The sequence below is a fragment of the Gobius niger genome (genome assembly GCF_951799975.1).
Source record: "Gobius niger genome assembly, chromosome: 5".
In the NCBI taxonomy this organism is placed as follows: Eukaryota; Metazoa; Chordata; class Actinopteri; order Gobiiformes; family Gobiidae; genus Gobius; species Gobius niger.
In genome coordinates, this window is record NC_136856.1 from 12712811 (window position 1) to 12731044 (window position 18234).

Consider the following 18234-nt stretch of genomic DNA (forward strand, 5'->3'; position numbering starts at 1 on the left):
ATTTTGCAGTGCACCCCAGGACCCTTATCCAAATCTCCAGCCAGAGCCAAGAATGTTGTTAAGACAACATAGACAAAATAACTAATCTGTCGAGTATTTATCATTATCAGTTTCCTGTGTAGGTGTTGAAACGGCTCTTATTTTACATCGATCACGCCATCACATCAGTTACTTAATCACCAATATTATGCACTCAGAAACTGTGTGTAAGTGAGATGTCAAAAGCAAAACAATCCTTTATCTTAAAAGTCATCAGTACTTTCCACTACATAGGTTAGTGACATGTTCATAGTTGTGTGTAATCTGAAGGCTGGAAATAGACGCTGATAGAGTGCGTGGGAGGTGATGGTGAGGGAGATGTGTCCTGCTTTTGTGTGTTATAATTTAGACCTGGTCATAGTTTTGTTTTTTTAGGAATCCAGTTAGGCTTGCAGTTCAACGACAATCGATTTTGACCTATTTTGGGCAACATTCAGTAACTATGAGCATTGTTAAATTAGTTTGTGCTGTTTGCAATTCTTATTTATTCATGTGAATGTGTCCGAGTGGGCAGAATAAGATCATTTTCAGCGATAATCCCTTTGTCAGATGTCAAAGCCAGCCTAATAAACACAGAATTCAAATCACGTGGCAATTTACACAATATAGTAATAATAGGGAAGTGCATAAAATGAAATGAATAGACTGAGGGAGACTTTCTAATTGCTTCAGGCTGTGTGTTCGAACGTCTAAGTGCAGTTTTTTCTGAGGGGGAGGATCCAACCTTCCCTCACTCCTCTAGTTTCTCTGGCTGCACTCGATCTGAAGTTTACAAACTCGCTCAGTGAAGGGGAGCCAGTTTTCATTCTGAGCATTGGCAAGGGCGATATCTGATTCATACAAAGATTGGATTGATTGTCGAAGCGTGTGCTGGCTGGACAGACTTATGATACAGTATGTGATTTGTCGGAGGATCATGTAATGTCAAAGCAACACATGGCACATTTCTATAATAACAGAATCAGATTTATTGAACAATCATAAAAAAGTGGAGGGGCAAATCCAGTGTTTTAGGTTACAATAAATACGTTGAATGAATAAATAATGTTTAAATAAATAATCGAATTCATACTCAATAAATAAATACATAAATAAATGAATAAATAAATAAATACCTAAGTTAAAAAAATACATTTCTTAGTGATTATCCCACAAATTCAATTACTTATATTCAAGTTCAAGTGCTTCAGGTATTCTATGTGCTTTGCGAAAGGTTTCCTCTTCAGTTCGGCAGTCGTCGCTGGTTCGGTTTTGCACTTCTCCTGTGCATTGGTGCAGTCATGATGGGCCTAAGACAGAAATGATGGTAAATCTTCTTATTCAGATTTATGTTTTTTTTTGTTTTTTTCAGACATGTCTTCTCTGGTGTGATCTAGTGTGGACAAAAAGCACCAAACTAAACTGCAGACGGCTCAGAGATGTGCTGAGTGGCGTCGTTGGTTCACACCTGTCTCTTGTGGCTCAAAATATTTGACTTAAGTGTCATTTGTTGTGCTACTCATAGTCACATAGCTCAAACCAAGAAGTGAAACAGTCTGCAGAGCTGTGACAAACTGTCAGGTACTGTTGCTGAAGTTCCAAGAAAAGCAACTTTTGAGACACTTATGTCCAAAGTCTTTGTGCCCTGACTTGCCTGCTTGTGCTTAACTTGGTGCACATGTCCTTTTAAAGGGAGCAATATGGCCCAAGAACTGATACCTCATATTATCTGAGGCCTAATGGAGAACAGTCCTGCCCCCGTCTGGGTTGTGTAAGTATATTTTCCATTAATTTAATAATAATAATACTGCATATAATGAGAATATTTTAAATGAGAATGTCACAAATACTTGAAGCCCTTTGGCAAAGTTTCAGATAAATAATAAAGAAAAACATATGACTGTTTCCACGAATGAGATCATCAATGTGTTGACTATATGACACATGTAACATGTTTTTTTCACTTTTTAAGATAAATATTGCTTAAATAAAGAAACAATGAATACAGGTGAGGCTTTGCGTTGAGTTTGACCAACCTCTAGTGAGGGAAGTTTTGCCAGCAATCTTTTGGCCTCTCCAATGAGGTGCTTGTGACCTGCAGACACGTTCACAGAGTTCAGCGCCTCCTTCGTGATCTTCTTAAACTTCATCACACAGCACACCTGTACAGAGGCAGACATAGGGGTGAGGTATGAAAACAATTCAACCACTTAAGCAGTGTTAATTTCGTCGACTAAAATATTCAGTCTTGATTTTAGTCAAAGTGATTTTTCATAACTAAAATTGGACTAAAACTAAATTAAAGGTTTTTCATGAGACTAAAACTATGACTAAAATGTCCAGATACTTTAGTCGACTAAATAAAAATGAAAAGGAGAGACTAAAATCATGCAAACTTTTGACAGTCTGAAAGAGCCTCATATCATGTAAATTCACTGCCAAAGGAACAGCTCTGAGCGTTGTTCATGTGGGAGCAGCTCCATGAAGCAGAAGAGCTTTATTAAATATGATTATAATGAATATTATAAATGCAAAGTCGACTAAATTTGTTTTAAATTTAGTCGACTAAATTTACTTACAATTTTAGTCGACTAAAAGTAGACTAAAATTGAAGATTTTTTTTGACTAAATCTCGACTAAATATAAATTACATTTTCGTCAAAAGACTAAGACTAAAACTAAATTAAAATATACAGAATTATTTTTTGAAAAACTGAAGAATAGAAATGGTAATGAATTCTACAATTTCTATTTTTCTTAAATAATATGCGCGTTGTTCCATATTTTGCTTTTCATTGTGGATCATCAGTAGTGCAATAAGTAACTCTGCTTTAGTAGTTTTACCTTTTTATGACAAGTTTTTACTCATTTACTTTCACATTTTAAAATGTTTAGTCGTGATTTATCCTACTTTTTAGTCAACTTTAGTCTTTACAGATTAAGAGCAGTACTTACAGTATGTTCTACCATATTGCTCGTTGGCACTTGAAGTTCTGACTAAATGTAAAAAGAAAAAAGTAATTAAAAACAGTTAATGAAAGTTGCATTAAAATAGTCAAAACAATGATGTTCTTCCTTCTTACCAAAGTGCTGTTAATCGTTGAATGTTCATTGAGGCTCCTTAGTCTGTCGATGAGAGGCCTGATGGGATTGAAGGGCTTGCTCTGTACCTGCAGCTGATGAAAGTGCAGCAAAGCCAGAAAAACAAAAATGAACTTCATTCTCTATCTCAATCTCTCAACTCTCTCTCTCTTTACTTTCTTCCTCCAGGCACTTCCTTCCTTGTTGTGTTGGTGAAAGGGAGATTTGTACCAGTCTTTATACTCACGGCAGAGGAAACATTGTCGATGTCATGACACCTACACACATCTGAATATAATTGTGGCTTATCTTTTGCAATCTCACCACCTCTTCGGCAATATGGGGGCTACTGTTTTACCTAAAATTATAAAATGAGTGTATTGGGGATGTTTGGCCACGCATGTGTGATATTTTTCCACATTGAAGGTAATTGTAAGAATCTGAGGTTCTCAAATTGTGGTACAGCTTCATCCAGTCACATTGGAATTAACAAGTGAAGGCTCTCACCTGTGTCTGCCCGAATCTGTGCACAGTCCTGATTTAGGCATGCTTTATTCCCAGTTCCTATAATCCACTTTTATTTAAAATGTAGACTGGATTTAACTCAACTGAGACCTGCTGTGGTCCTCTCTCTTCCAGTCCTGATTGTGGGTTAACTTTGATGTAATAATAAGATGTAGTTTAATTTTTCCCTGATTCAGCCTTCATTGACCAGAATTAGGGTTATTACTCTTTACTTGGAAATCCAAATATATTTTGATGTGTTGTGAAGGGTTTGAGTTTGAATTTCAAAATGTAAAATGTTATATTAGCTATGGCAGCAAAATATGAGGGGAAAAAGCATTGAGCAGTCCGAATATTGATAAGGCTTGTATTTATTGTTGTTAACACCTCTTACCTCCCGCCTTTAACCAAGCGCATTTTCTCCAGTTCGGCTTTACCCAAATCTAAAAGCTTCTTGACTGGAGCTGACAGCCTGTAGACCAGAGTAACGCCTCATATGCAAGCTAAGGCCTACAAAACTGATTGTAACTTTGACAGGTTTCTGTAGTTTTTTTGTTGTGTTTTGGTTACTATTTTGTGGCTCGTTCGTGGCTTTCTTGTTGATTTCTTTTGTTGCTGCTTCCTCACTCTTTAGTCGCGTTTCTGTCGCTTCTCCAGCACGTTTAGGTCGCTCTGTTGCCGTGTACTTATCACTTTTTGGATCGCTTTTTTGTCGTGTTTTTGGTCACTTTTTTCATCACTCTTTATTTGTGTGTTTTTGTCGCTTTTATTATTGCGTTATTGTTGCTTTCCCAGCACTTTGGCCACTTCTTTGCTTTTAAATTTGGATAAAGAAAAAAATAAAACGAGAAAATGTGCCCGGTTCATGTGGGGGTTACGAGGTTAAATGCTGTCTAATGCTATGAAAGGGTTTCAGTTCACTCTCTAGGAACAAGAGAAAAGTTTCTAGGCAAAAAGCAAAAAAACAAAAAAAACAAACCTGTCTGATTAAGACTTCTGCTTTTGTTCTGAGGAACTACTTACAGTGGTCCGTTAAAGACTATTAATACACACATTGACACGACATGAGGCACACATGGGAATATCCCAGGGTAGTAACCACAAAGGAAGGAGAGTTTCACTTAAGAAATGTGAAACTAAAATCATGTAAGGTCTGCTAAAAATATGTTATCAATGCAAAGCCCTTTTGTATGACCGTTTTGTGGGCAAAGACTGTTCTACAGAAACTGCTCAGATGAAGCAATATTGAACATTTAGTGACATCACCATATCAAAAGACTCATTGATAATTGCAACAAATCAATTTATCAAGCGATTTTTGGGTGTAAAATGCTGACTGCTTTGTTGTTGCAAAATATCACAAGAAAGTTGGAACTACACAACAATACAAGGTTTTTCCTCTTTGGAATAAATGCATTTGTATAGAAATAAGTTTAGATATAGAGGTGCCCACCCCCCGGGCACACACTGGGGCTATGTCTCAGCTCGTCCTGGGATAAAGATCTGCCAGTTTCACAACATCAAGATTGCCTCCTTTTACCTATTATATATATATCAGTTCCAAATGAGTTACAGCCAGACGGGAGACCTTGATTTATTCATGCTTCTGCACTGTTTTCACTCTTAACATTGCAAATGAATCTGCATGGCGTGGAAACCAGGATGTTATCTGTGGTTGACATGTTAAGTCCTTTGCAGGTTCATTGTAAATGAACTCAGTGGTAACGAAAAATGAACACAAAATGAACTGCACACATTTTCAGTATAATCTTTAGCCAAATGCTCTTTTAACCCATAACCCAGACACTTTGCACGAGCACAAACCCCGGGATGAACTTCTTCATTGAGTATTTTCCCTAGTTTGAGGTATCATTAATTTATTGGTAAACGTCCCACAGGGGCATCTTGACTTCCTTCATATGCTTCAGGTTTATCATTTGTGGTCATTGATGTGGTTTGCGCCCATGGAAATTCCACTGTAGTTGTGCCAAGAATGAAGAGTGAGGTGTGAAGTCAATTATCCGTGATGTCAGTGATGAGGTTGTTGAAAAGTTGAAATGTGTTTCTCTAGCTCATTAATAAAACATTTGGAAAAACCCTTTTTTTAATGATCGATTGCGCCATTGATTGTTGCCAATTCGCGAGACTTGAAGTATTGTTTCGGTATGTGCGCTCGGAGTTTTAAGTGGAGAGAAGGCTGCAGGTCAATCCCGGTGGCATGGATATTAAACAAAGCCCCACAAAACAAGAATGTTGTGATGGCGGGGTGACATCACGGTGATGTGATGCCACCACCGTGTGCCCAGACGCAACTCCAGAAAGCATGGCACAATATGGAATCCTTTACACATGCCAAAACAAGCCTGGTTTCAAAGAATATTATTGTTTCTAAAGATGGACTTTCCTCTTGCAACAACTCTGAGGGCGTTGATGTTTTATTTACTTGTAACCATGCAGGTTGTTGCTCTGTAGATTTGGCAAGTTTGAGCATTTATTTCATAAGTTGTGGCAGTAAGGCAGAACTGCGTGGATGCTCTGAATATACTGATCATGGATAATAATGTGTCTTTTGTCATTATGATATATCTGTCATACAGTAAATACGGGTGGTACAGCGGTTAGTGCTTGTGCTTCACAGCTGGTCCTCGGGTTTGATGGGCCGGAGGGGCCTTTCTGTGTGGAGGGTGCCTGTTCTCCCTGGTTGCTCCACCACTAAAAACCATAGGCCAGAATGAATGTAGCAGTTTGTTGTACAGTTGTTGTATATTGACGAATAAAGCAGTGTGTGGGTGTGTGTTCTTGTACTCACGACATCGTGAGGACCAGTTTGAGTTTTTAACCAACCGAGTGAGAGCATTTTTGTAAAGTGAGGACATTTTAGGTGGTCCTCACTTATTTGAAGGAGGGTCAAGATGTGGTTTTAGGGTTCGGGTTAGAATTGAGTTTAGATTAGGGTTAGGGTCTGGGTAATACATTATGTCTACTAGTGTCCTCACAAAAATAGAAGTACAAGATTTTTCGTTCGTGTTCATGTGTGTGGTTGGTGGTGGTCAGAGGGGCTGGCACAGACTGGCAGCCTTGCTTCTGTCAGTCTACCCCAAGGGCAGCTGTGGTTAGCTTACCACCACTGAGTATAGAATAGAATAGGGTAAGCCATTGTTTGACTTGTATGGCATGGTAATTCATTTCTAAAGATTTGTATGGGGCAGAAGACCCCCAAAACTAAATCTGCGGTACAATGCCACTTTCAGCTGGCTGACACTGGGGATAGACAGGGGTTTGTGAGTCATTTTGACAACGCAGTGGGGTACACTCTCATCATGGAAGCTGCGTTATCGCCTTGTCTCACACCATCTAAATTGATAACCGTGCGGTGCAGCTCTTCCGTGAAGCGTGGGGGAAGGGAAAATAAAACCCGCCAATCAGCGATTTCACCATGGTTTAGGTGCTGAGAGGCGTGTTATAAGACAAGACATTGTAAAATTGCACCAAAAAAAGGGTATTCAAAATATGTAAACGATCTTCTAGTAACTCCTCTTATCTGATCTCAACTGAAAGTAAAATTGGATCTTTGACTGTAAGAAGTGGGTAGGTGAGGTTTATCAACTTTGACCGAACAAAGATTAGCCTTTCACGGAGAGTGTGAAAAGTTAATCTTTCACACTCTCATGGAGTGTTGTCTGTGTGAGAGATGGAGAGAGAAATCGGTGACAGGGAGCAGAAGAAATGATCTGCAAATAAAGTTACAGATGAGACATTCCTATTATGCTATATTTTAATAATTCATCTTTTAGATTTTCTAAATAACAGAAAAAGAGCTTATCTCAGTTTTGAAATTTCTTATTGTGAGCATGCCAAGACTCTTTGCCTATTCTTCCTTACAAAAGTCTTCCAGTTCTGAGAGTTTTTTTGGACTGTCTTGCACACATGTTGTCTTGTCTTTCAGGTTTGCCTTGCTCACAGAGATTTCAGGGCTGTCTTGTATTTTTAACGACGGTCTATCAGTAGACTGTGTATTGAACTTAAACAGCCACATCAAAGCAATAAGTAGCTTTTTACCATCTGAAAAGCATTACTAAGATCACACAAATTGTGCAAAAACCAGACTTAGAGAGACTTATCCATGCATTTGTCTCCAGCAGGTTAGACGACTGTAACGGCTGCTCACTGGCCTCTCTAAACGAGCTGTCCGAGCTGCAGTACATCCAGAACGCTACTGCTCGAGTCCTGACATGAACCAGGAAATATGACCATATCAGTCTTCCTGTCACTCAGAGAGTAGAATTTAAAACAGCTCTGCTTGTGTACAAGTCTTTTCATGGTTTAGCACCGAAGTACATCTCTGACATGTTGCAGCCGTATGAACCATCTCGGGCCCTGAGAACCTCAGGGAGGGGCCTCCTGGTGGTTCCAGAGTCAATAATAATCACGGTGAGGCTGCGTTTCAGTTTCATGCAGCTAAACAGTTTTCACGAGGATGTGAGACAGGCCTCAACTCTGACAATGTTCAAATCCAGGCTGAAAACAGTTCTTTTTGCCCGTGTATATGACAGCTGAAAGTATTTTATCTGCACTCTTGCCTTTTATTGTAATGAATTCATTTTTATGTTGATGTTTTTTGTTCTGTTTTCTTGTAATTTTATCTGTTTTCTTGTAATTTTATGCAACTGTGAAGCATTTTGATTTGCTCTACAAATAAACTTGCATCGCCTATTGAGATACTATGATCATTATCCATTTGCAGAAACCATCATATTTTAACTTCAGCTTTTCCCCAGATATGCCTTTATTAACCCCTGCCTTAACCAAGTGCATGTTGTCCCATTCAGCATTAGCCAAATCTACACTGCGTTCCAAATTATTATGCAAATGACATTTTTCTAAGATTTTCTAAATTGTCAACTCAAATGAGAGTCTGCATAATTTTTAAGTCTTTAACTGGTAGAGGATACTTTAAATGTGGTTGAAAAAAATTCCTAGTGATAACAGTATTTTTTTCAAAAATAAATATAGTAAAAACCTCAAAATCCACTGTTCCAAGTTATTATGCAACTCATCGTTTCAATGCATTTTAAAGCTTGTAGTTAACTGAAAATGGTCATTTGTTATATTTGTAGCATTAGGAGGTCATATTTACTGAAATGAAAAAAAGCTATTTCAATCAAAAAAATATTAACAGGTCAAGTTATATTTTAACATAGGAGCCCTTGGGTGATAGCAGCTTTAAAATTCTTAAATCCATTAAAATTGTAAGTTTTTGGACAGTTTCTGTTTGGATTTCTTTGCAGGATGTTAGAATAGCCTCCCAGAGCTGCCGTTTGGATGAAAACTGCCTCCCACCCTCATAGAAGTTTTTTTTGTTGAGGCTCCAAAGGTTCTCAATAGGGTTGAGGTCAGGGGAGGAGGGGGTCCACATCATGAGTTTCTCTCCTTTTTTGCCCATAGCAGCCAGTGATGCAGAGGTATTCTTTATGGTGCGTTGTCATGCATGAAGAGGATCTTGTTAGGGAAAAGCACGGCTCTTCTTTTTGTAGCATAGAAGACAGTTGTCAGTCAGAAACTCCACATATCTTTCAAAGGTCATTTTCACACCTTCAGGGAGCCTAAAAGGGCCTAAAGGGGCCGACCAGCTCTCTCACCATGATTCTGGCCCAAAACATGACTCCGCCACCTCCTTACTGACGTCACAGCCTTGTTGGGACATTGTGGTCATTCACCAACCATCCACTACTCCATTGATTTGACCATCCAGGGTTACACAGCCTCATCAGTGAACAAGACTGTTTGAAAATGAGTCTTCATGTATTTCTGAGCCACTGCAGCCGTTTCTGTTCATCAGCTTCAATTGCTGGGTTGCAGGTTCTAGAATATGATGACGTCATCGGACCCAACGGGGGGCAGGAGCCAGTTTTTCCTATTAACAGCATTACACTTTCACAAGTTGTAGCTAAAAAAAAAATGTATGAATTAGAAAAATGATCATTAATATCAGTCACTGGGTCCATGATCTCTCTGTACAAGACCAAAAATGTCCTCAAAAACAAAATTATTTTTCCTCTATATAATAGTATAGGCCTTTAGAATGCTGTGATGTCACCTGCAACCCAGCAATTAACCGTTTAGGGGAGGCCCGGATAGAAGGTTTATGCACAACTGCAGCCTCTGGAGGGTCCTACAACTTGATGTTCGGGAGACTCCAGAGGCACCAGCAGCTTCAAATACCTGTATGCTGCTTTGTGGCATCTGTTCTCCTAATCTGATGTGTTTGTCTGGCAGAAACCGTCCATATTGTGCCTTTATCGGCACAAACCGGAGTGTGCTCTGAATAATCCACAAATCTCTTATCAGTATGATGATTACACTTAATCTTTCATGAAATATCGAAGGTTTTCATACCTAGACCAAGGCATTCAACTATTTCACGCTTTTCATCAGCAGAAAGTCCCTTTTTCTTTCCCATATTGCTTAAAAATGATGATCTGCATAATAAATTGAAACACCCTTTTTCAGTAGTTTTTCCCTTAACTGGGCTTAACCCGACAACTAATCATCCCAGGTCACTGAGATTAATGTCAGTGATTCATAGAGCCCCAAGACACGATACCATCCATGAGTTTCATTATTATTGTTTTTTTGTTTACCTTTTTGACACAAAAATCCAATTTGCATAATAATTTGGAACGCAGTGTATAAGGTGACAGCCTATAGACCAGTGTAACGCCTCATTTGAAAGCTAAGACCTGCAAAACTGATCTGAACTGATCTTTTTCCTCGCGTTGTTGCTGCGCTTTATCAAGTGTTTTGCCACATTTTTTTTTTTATCGCTTTTTGTCACTTTTTTTGTTGCTCTTTTCTTATTGCATTTTCATCACTTTTTTGTCATTTTTTCCATCGCTTTTTTGTTGCATTTTCATCCCCGTTTTGAAGCTTTTAGATTTGGGTAAAGCCAAAAGAAAATGTGCTCGGTTCAGCAGTGTTAATTTTGTCAACTAAAATATTAGTCAAAGTGATAATTTTGACGACTAAAATTGGATTAAAACTAAATTAAACGTTTTCTTCATGAGACTGAAACTATGAGTAAAATGTCCAGGTATTTTAGTCGACTAAAATAAGAAAAATGAAAAGGAGAGACTGAAATCATCCAAACATCTATTGACAGTCTGAAAGAGCCTCAGATCATGTAAATTCTCTGCCAAAGGATCAGCTCTGAGCTTTGTTCATGTGGGAGCAGCTCCATGAAGCAGAGGAACAAGATTAAATATGATTATGATGAATATTATAAATGCAAAGTCGACTAAATTCAGCTTAAATGTAGTCGACTCTATTTACTTGCAATTTTAGTCGACTAAAATTGAAGATATTTTTTTGACTACATTTCTCCAGTTTGGCTTTACCCCAATCCAAAAGCTTCTGGAAAAAAGCTGTGAAAATAGCAACACAACTGAGATGAAAATAATGATGGAAATGTGACAAAAAAGGTAGAAAACATTGACAAAAAAAGTGACGAAAAATTGATGAAAAAGTGGCAAAAATGTCACAAGAAATTGACAAAAAAATTGACGAAAAAATGACAAAAATGTGACAAAAATTACCAAAAAAATGATAAAAAATTGGGGAAAAAATTACAAAAATATGACAAAAAGTGACTAAAAGTGACAAATAAAAAGACAAAAAATTGACGAAAAAATAAAGGAAAAAAAATCTGATGACATGAGCCGAGAGAGGATCTTTTCCTCTCGGTTCAGGCGGGAGTTAAGAGGTTAAAAGGTTTTTCTTATTGTATTTGCTTACACGCTTTGCCACATGTTGTCCAGGAGGTGGCGCTGTCAAAACCCATGCAACCTCATAACGGAAGAAGAAGCGCCGTGTGTCGTCTGCGCACCCTCCTGCGCAGGTAGCACACGTCCTGGAAGTAGTGCTCACTTTTCTCTCGTTTTGTCTGATATAAATCCAGAATGGCACCAAAAAGCAAAGCGGGTAAAGGGGGTAAAGGTCCGTGCTGTCGTTGAGTTCGATTGTGCCTCATTCGGCTTAAATTTAGATGATCAAGTTGATAAATTGATGGCTAACAACTCTCTTAAATGTGTCAATGCAACATGCTGGTGTTTATAGTTGCGTTTTCTTACAGTAATTACATTATTGTAAACGCAAACTTATTTTGTTGTGCAGGAGCCGCTTCTGGGAGCGCAGAGGCTGATAAGAAAGAAAAAACACCCAAAGGAGGCACTGCTGTCAAGGTAATAATGATCAGGGCTCAGCATAAACACATAGCTCAATTATAGATTCATATTTTGGCTCGTAGTAACCGTTTTACTTCGCAGACAATAAATAGGCAAGGCAAGTTTATTTGTAGAGCACAATTCATACACAAGGCAATTCAAAGTGCTTCACAGTTGCATAAATACAAGAGAGCAAATAGAATCAATAAAAACATCAACATGAAATTAATCAATTACAGTAAAAGGCAAGAGTGCAGATAAAATACTTTCAGTCATATGCTGGGGAAAAAGAACTGTTCTCAGCCTGGATTTGAGTTTTGTCAGGCCTGTCTCACATCCTCATGAAGACTGTTCCAGATTTTAGCTGCATGAAACTGAAACGCAGCCTCACCGTGTTTATTATTGACTCTGGAACCACCAGGAGGCCCCTCCCTGAGGTTCTCTGGGCCCGAGATGGTTCATACGGCTGTAACATGTCAGAGATGTACTTCGGCGCTAAACCATGAAAAGACTTGTAACAAGCAGAGCTGTTTTAAAGTCTATTCTCTGAGTGACAGGAAGCCAGTGCAGAGACCGGAGCACTGGACTAATATGGTCGTATTTCCTGGTTCTTGTCAGGACTCGAGCAGCAGCGTTCTGGATGTACTGTAGCTGTCTGATAGCTCGTTTAGAGAGGCCAGTGAGCAGCCGTTACAGTAGTCTAACATGCTGGAGACAAATGCATGGATAAGTCTCTCTAGGTCTGGTTTTAGATTTGTACAAATATGGTGCCCTTACTCGAGGCCAGTGGTTCCCAAAGCGAGGGTCGGGTCGCGAGCACTGTCCTGCACGTTTTCTGGAAAGTTTCAATTGGAACATGTTGAGAATTTGCAAAACTTACCTGTCAAAACACTTTCATTTTTCGTTGAGTAAACAATTAGTTCACTTTTCTTTTTTTTTTAACCATAAATGTCACACCCCAGGCACATACCCAAAACAGTATGATACTGTAATACTGTAAACACTTGGTGAATAGGTGGTGTTCACGATTTAGAATGTGATGATGTCATAATGTCAGGTGGAGGGCAGGGCCAATACAACTCTATGTAGAAATGCAGTTTTTGTAAGAAATCTCCAAAACGAAAATTGACAAATGTTTTTCCTCATCAGTTTTTGATCGTGATTGGATTCACAAACCTGTGATATTATTTTTATGTCTGAAAGTCCTTTCTATAGGACAACATCATGGTCATGTTTTCGCATATTGTCATCACTTTTTGACGTTTTTCAGGGAAAATAATTGGACATTAGTTCATATGTGCCGACCGAGGAGATAATGAACTTTGTAACAGTTTTTGTTTCATGTGGATTCCTCTAGTAATGACTGAGATATGAGCCAAAAAACAAAGACATAAAAATATGCATATTGTCAGTTACCACAGTTACCGTCAGTTGCCCTCCCCCTTAATTTTAAACTATAGGCTCTTTAGAATGTTGTGATGTCACGTGAACGCTACCTATATAGAGTTTTGTAATGTGATGTCATATCGCTAAGCATTATGGGATTAGCAGCAATTGTAAACTAATGGATATTTTCCATTCCAGCTTTTTTCTCCACTTTTTATGCTGTTTTTAGCTAATGTTAGTCTCTGGAAATGTATGCTAACAGCTGCAAAGATGGCGGATCTCCATGGTAACTATGGAATTTCCCGAACTCAGCAGACAGATACAAACATGGAATCCATTTACAAAATCCCTTTGTTATGTCTCGTTCAAACACCGTCCCCAACACATCCTCGTGCTCAGACATGACGATGATTTCTTTGACACTTTTCATCTCTGCTGTGATATATTTCACTTTATATCAAATCTGATTCTCATAATACAGTTTATACATGTCTGTCAGTTGTATTAATTCCCTGTTTATTCCCATTAATTCCTGTAATTCCCGGTAATTACTATTGAAACTGCCCAACGTTGAAGATTCCCAGAATTTTGCAACCCTTATTCTAAACAGCATAGATTTGTGAAGTAAAGAATTTAAACACACTAAACTAGATTTGAATTGTCGATTTTCTCAATATTACGTATTTTATTAATTAAGCTTGATTTTTGACCGGTTTTGTTGGCATGAGAATTTTGCGGGTCATGACCTGAGGTTTGGGAACCTCTGCTCGATGCCTTAGCTATCACAATTACATTGTGGCTAGTAACCTCTATCTAATCTATATGTATTACTAACAACTTAATCACAACAATGAAAACATGGCACACCAGGAAGAGATGTAGTGAACTCATCATGAATCATTTTAAAAAGATAGTGCAATATGTGGGGTGTCTTGTTTTCTCTTTCCTTTTCCTTTCATGTTTGCGAAGTAGTAAAGCTTGTGACCAGAGTGCGACAGAAGGGAGGATAGTTACTCAATCACTTAAGTGCATAAAAAGCACATGTGTTTCATGCTGTTGATCTTGAAAGCTGTAAGAAGTGTTGTAACTGTCTAGTAGTTGCTCAGTGTGTCTGGCATGACTGTGTGTGTGTGTGTGTGTGTGTGTGTGTGTGTGCGTGTGTTTGGTGCGAGCGTGAGCGCTGCCGTAATGATCCGGCCTCTAGCCTACTCCGAGGCAGATATTTATATATGAGACGCATAGGCCTATGTTACGTGTTCCTCTGTATAGTTTTGGTTTACATTCAGCGAGGAGCAGTGAGGGAGACAGGAGATGAGAGACTTCAAACAGCCTGTGCCATCCCGGGCATTCATAAAGAAACACTTATTTGCAAAGTTCTGCAAAAATCCTGGTGCTGGTGACGAGACATGCCATCCATGAGTGTTTCTGACTCCCGAGGCATCAAAGCCCGCTAAAGCAGAGATCCACCCCGCCTCATGTAAAATTAAATCAATAGGTTGCGTTCATGTGACATCACAACAGGGCATCTCTGGAATCGCCCATATATGGTCATGTTTGAAAACAGTTAAGGGGGAAAACAATTTTGAGAAAAATCTTAACTTTCTCATCATTCAAAAACTACTTTAACAAATGCTGAAATATGAATATAGTTTTCTACTAAATAAAGATAAAAAGACATGGAGAGGAGCAAAATGGTTCAACAGCCCATAAATAACGGAGAATGCTAACAGAATGCTAATGGTAAATGGTCTCAACTTTACCTACATTAGGCACTCAAAGCGCTTTACAGCAGTCAGCAGCTGCTAATCCCATAATGCTTAGCGATATGACATCACATTACAAAACTCTATATAGGTAGCGTTCACGTGACATCACAACATTCTAAAGAGCCTATAGTTTAAAATTAAGGGGGAGGGCAACTGACGGTAACTGTGGTAACTGACAATATGCATATTTTTATGTCTTTGTTTTTTGGCTCATATCTCAGTCATTACTGGAGATACGCTCATTCATACACCATCGGAGTATGAATGAGCCGATGTACTCTGACCAATGACCGATGTACTCTCATTCATACACCATTGGTGTATGAATGAGAGTACATCAGTGTACGCAGACACTGGGGGCAATGTGAGTGAAGTGGCAATGTGAGTGAAGTGTCTTGCCCAAGGACACAACGACAGTGTACACTTTCAGGAGGTGGGATTCGAACCCCGACCTTCCGATCATGAGACGACCCGCTCTACCATCTGCGCCACTGTCGCCTCGTTAATGCTAGCGCTAGCTAGCGCTTGCTATGACTGCCGTGTTTTCGCTTCTACTGAACAATCTGCTGTGAATTAATATCTATATTCTATATGGACCTGATTTACACTTGACTTTATTTGTATGTGATAAATAAGTTTATATTTCGCCAGGAAATGGCTAAAAAGAGTGAAAAACTGTTTTTTCCAAAAGATTCTATTTTCCCCCTTGGCGAGGCCACGCCCCCTTCTATGACGAGATGTCGTCTCTATATTCACCTTATTCCGCCCCGCCCACTTTTGCCACTTTTTGCTTTGTCTCGGCACTTCCATTGTCCTGACACTTCCGGTCGAGTGCAAAGCCCGTTCATTTAAACGGAGAACGAGGGAAAATATTCTCTGCTCAAATCTGATGTTTAGTAGATTAAATTGAGTAAAATATCCAATGTTCACTTGCACCAACACGTCAACACTGCACCGTTTCTCTGCGCGGCCAAAAAACTGCTTTGTTTTCGCGTAGTAACAGATTTTATGTGGACCATGTTAACAGATAGGAGAAAAAGGCGCGGGCATATTTAATGGTGGCGCCCACGCGAGCCTCCGGAATAAGGTGAATAATTCAAAATTGAGTTTGAGGGCTTAAATCATTGCTAATATCTTTCCTGGGCCAAATCACATGAAACACAAATAGTCACAAAGTTCAAAGTCATATCTTCCAGCACATATGAACATATGTCTAATTATTTCCTCACAAAGGCGTCCAAAAGTAGAGATAATATTCAAAAACATGTGCTTGATGTTGGTCAGTAGAAAGGACTTTCAGCCATAAAATTCATATGCCAGGTTTGTGAATCCAATCACTATCAAATGATGATCAGAGAAAACATTTGGACATGTTCTTTTTGGAAATGTCTTTCAAAAGCTGTTTTTCTCTCATAGAGTTGTATTGGCACCTGCCCTGAACGCAACCTATTGGCCAGCGGGTGAACAAACAGCCAATTTTTCGATTCTATCTCCTGCTATATGTTTAATACAATAATACGACAGAAGTAGGGATAGGGGTAAAAGAAACAGACAGGGACAAGAAAACCAGAAGGGGTTTCTGCTTGTCCCCCCCCCTCCCCCTGGCAAATCGCACCCTGCATATGACTCAAAACAATAAAAAAAATCCAGCATTGCATCACACATGATTAATATTTTCCGATTTTCAGGTTCGACACATTCTTTGTGAAAAACATGGGAAGTGCATGGAGGCGATGGAGAAGCTGAAAGCTGGAGTTCGTTTCAGTGAAGTGGCCTCGCAGTACAGTGAAGACAAAGCCAGACAAGGAGTAAGAGCGCACAGCATTGATCTGATAACAGAATCTGAAGTTTGTTTTGCAGTTCAGCAGCTCCGTATCAACACAAAATACAAAGACATACAGATATAAGACATTTCACAAAGGCATTTACAAACAATTGTCCACTCGCCAAGACACTTGTATGTACACTTGTGATGTACTTTCTGAACAAAACTCTATAGCTATTCGTTAGAGCAAGAGTCACCAACTCTATGCCCACTCTATCCTCCAGGGCAGTCTCTATATTAAGCTTGTGCATGACAACACTTGTCATGCACACGAATTAACAACTTTTTGAGTGACAGTGCAGGATTTTAGAGGCAGTTGAGGTGAAAAAATAAAAAATAGGTCTGGGCTCATTTTGCACATTAGGACATTGCTGTAATGGGGAAAATACATAGTTTTAACATTTTTAAACTCTGTCTAGTCCCTTTAATGCTCTGGAAGTACTCCTCAGCTCTAAACAGGCTGGTGACCCCTGTATTAGAGGCACTCCAGATTAATTACTTGCCATAATTAATTGAAACCACAACTACTCATTGATTACGCTGTAAACCATCTAATTGTATCGTATAATAATAATACCTGAAATTTGATTAAGTGCACAACTTCGTTTTCGAACATATGCGCACTCTTGCATATTAAGAGCTGGTATAGTGGAAAGTGAGCGCTTCCACTGTGAAATCGGTGTTCTAATAAACACCTACACAAGGTTGTAATGACACTTTCTTCCACAAAAAGTCCCTGTGCTAAGTTTGCCTTTGATGTTTATAGATTTTTTTTTTTTTTTTTACTACAAATGTTGTCGTTTCTTTCCCCACAGGGCGACTTGGGCTGGATGACAAGAGGATCGATGGTAGGACCTTTCCAGGATGCTGCGTTCGCTTTACCCGTCAGCACCATGGACAAACCCGTCTACACAGATCCTCCTGTGAAGACCAAATTTGGCTACCACATTATTATGGTGGAAGGAAAAAAGTGATGCAAGGCTACACAAGCACTTTTTAAAACACGGAAATGTAAAATTGACTGTCTTTTTGTTTACATTGTTTGATTGACAATAAATGTATCTCTGCATCATAAAATACATCCATACATCAATACAGCAATACCACTTAAATTTCTCATTATATTTTCTATACTGTTGTACAAAGCTGCAGTTATGCTAATGTTCTAACAATGTTCTACAACTAGTTCTGTTTGTGTCTGGTAGGGTCTATGAAAGTTTTACAAAATTTTGCATTGTAAGAAGTTCTAAATTACTGTAGGCCTTTAGTGTTAGTTTGAGAGGTCCAATATTGGTGCGCAATGTTTTATTTTCACCCTAAAACAGTGCTTCCCAACTGGTGTGCCGGGAACAAAATGTGGGGATTATTGAACAACATTTTTTTTTTTTTTTAGGAAAGCAATATTTTACATTATATGTTATAAATCTCATATTTG

The 18234-nt window shown here is 38.8% G+C and overlaps 1 protein-coding gene across 1 annotated transcript; it reads left to right on the forward strand.

Moving 5' to 3' along the window:
* The first annotated feature begins 11474 nt into the window (after positions 1-11474).
* pin4 (protein (peptidylprolyl cis/trans isomerase) NIMA-interacting, 4 (parvulin)) lies at positions 11475-17855 on the forward strand. The gene is made up of 4 exons (XM_079556447.1): positions 11475-11595; positions 11773-11840; positions 16663-16782; positions 17615-17855. Exons 1-4 carry the CDS (start codon positions 11559-11561, stop codon positions 17771-17773), a joined length of 384 nt encoding a protein of 127 aa, XP_079412573.1. The 5' UTR covers positions 11475-11558; the 3' UTR covers positions 17774-17855.
* Positions 17856-18234: the final 379 nt, after the last annotated feature.

Bases quoted from the DNA above. Each gene is read 5' to 3' on its own strand.
- pin4 (XM_079556447.1), top strand. From the start codon at position 11,559: ATGGCACCAAAAAGCAAAGCGGGTAAAGGGGGTAAAG. The intron at 11,841-16,662 runs GTAATAATGATC...TCCGATTTTCAG, and splicing joins AAGGAGGCACTGCTGTCAAG to GTTCGACACATTCTTTGTGA. The intron at 16,783-17,614 runs GTAAGAGCGCAC...CTTTCCCCACAG, and splicing joins AAGACAAAGCCAGACAAGGA to GGCGACTTGGGCTGGATGAC.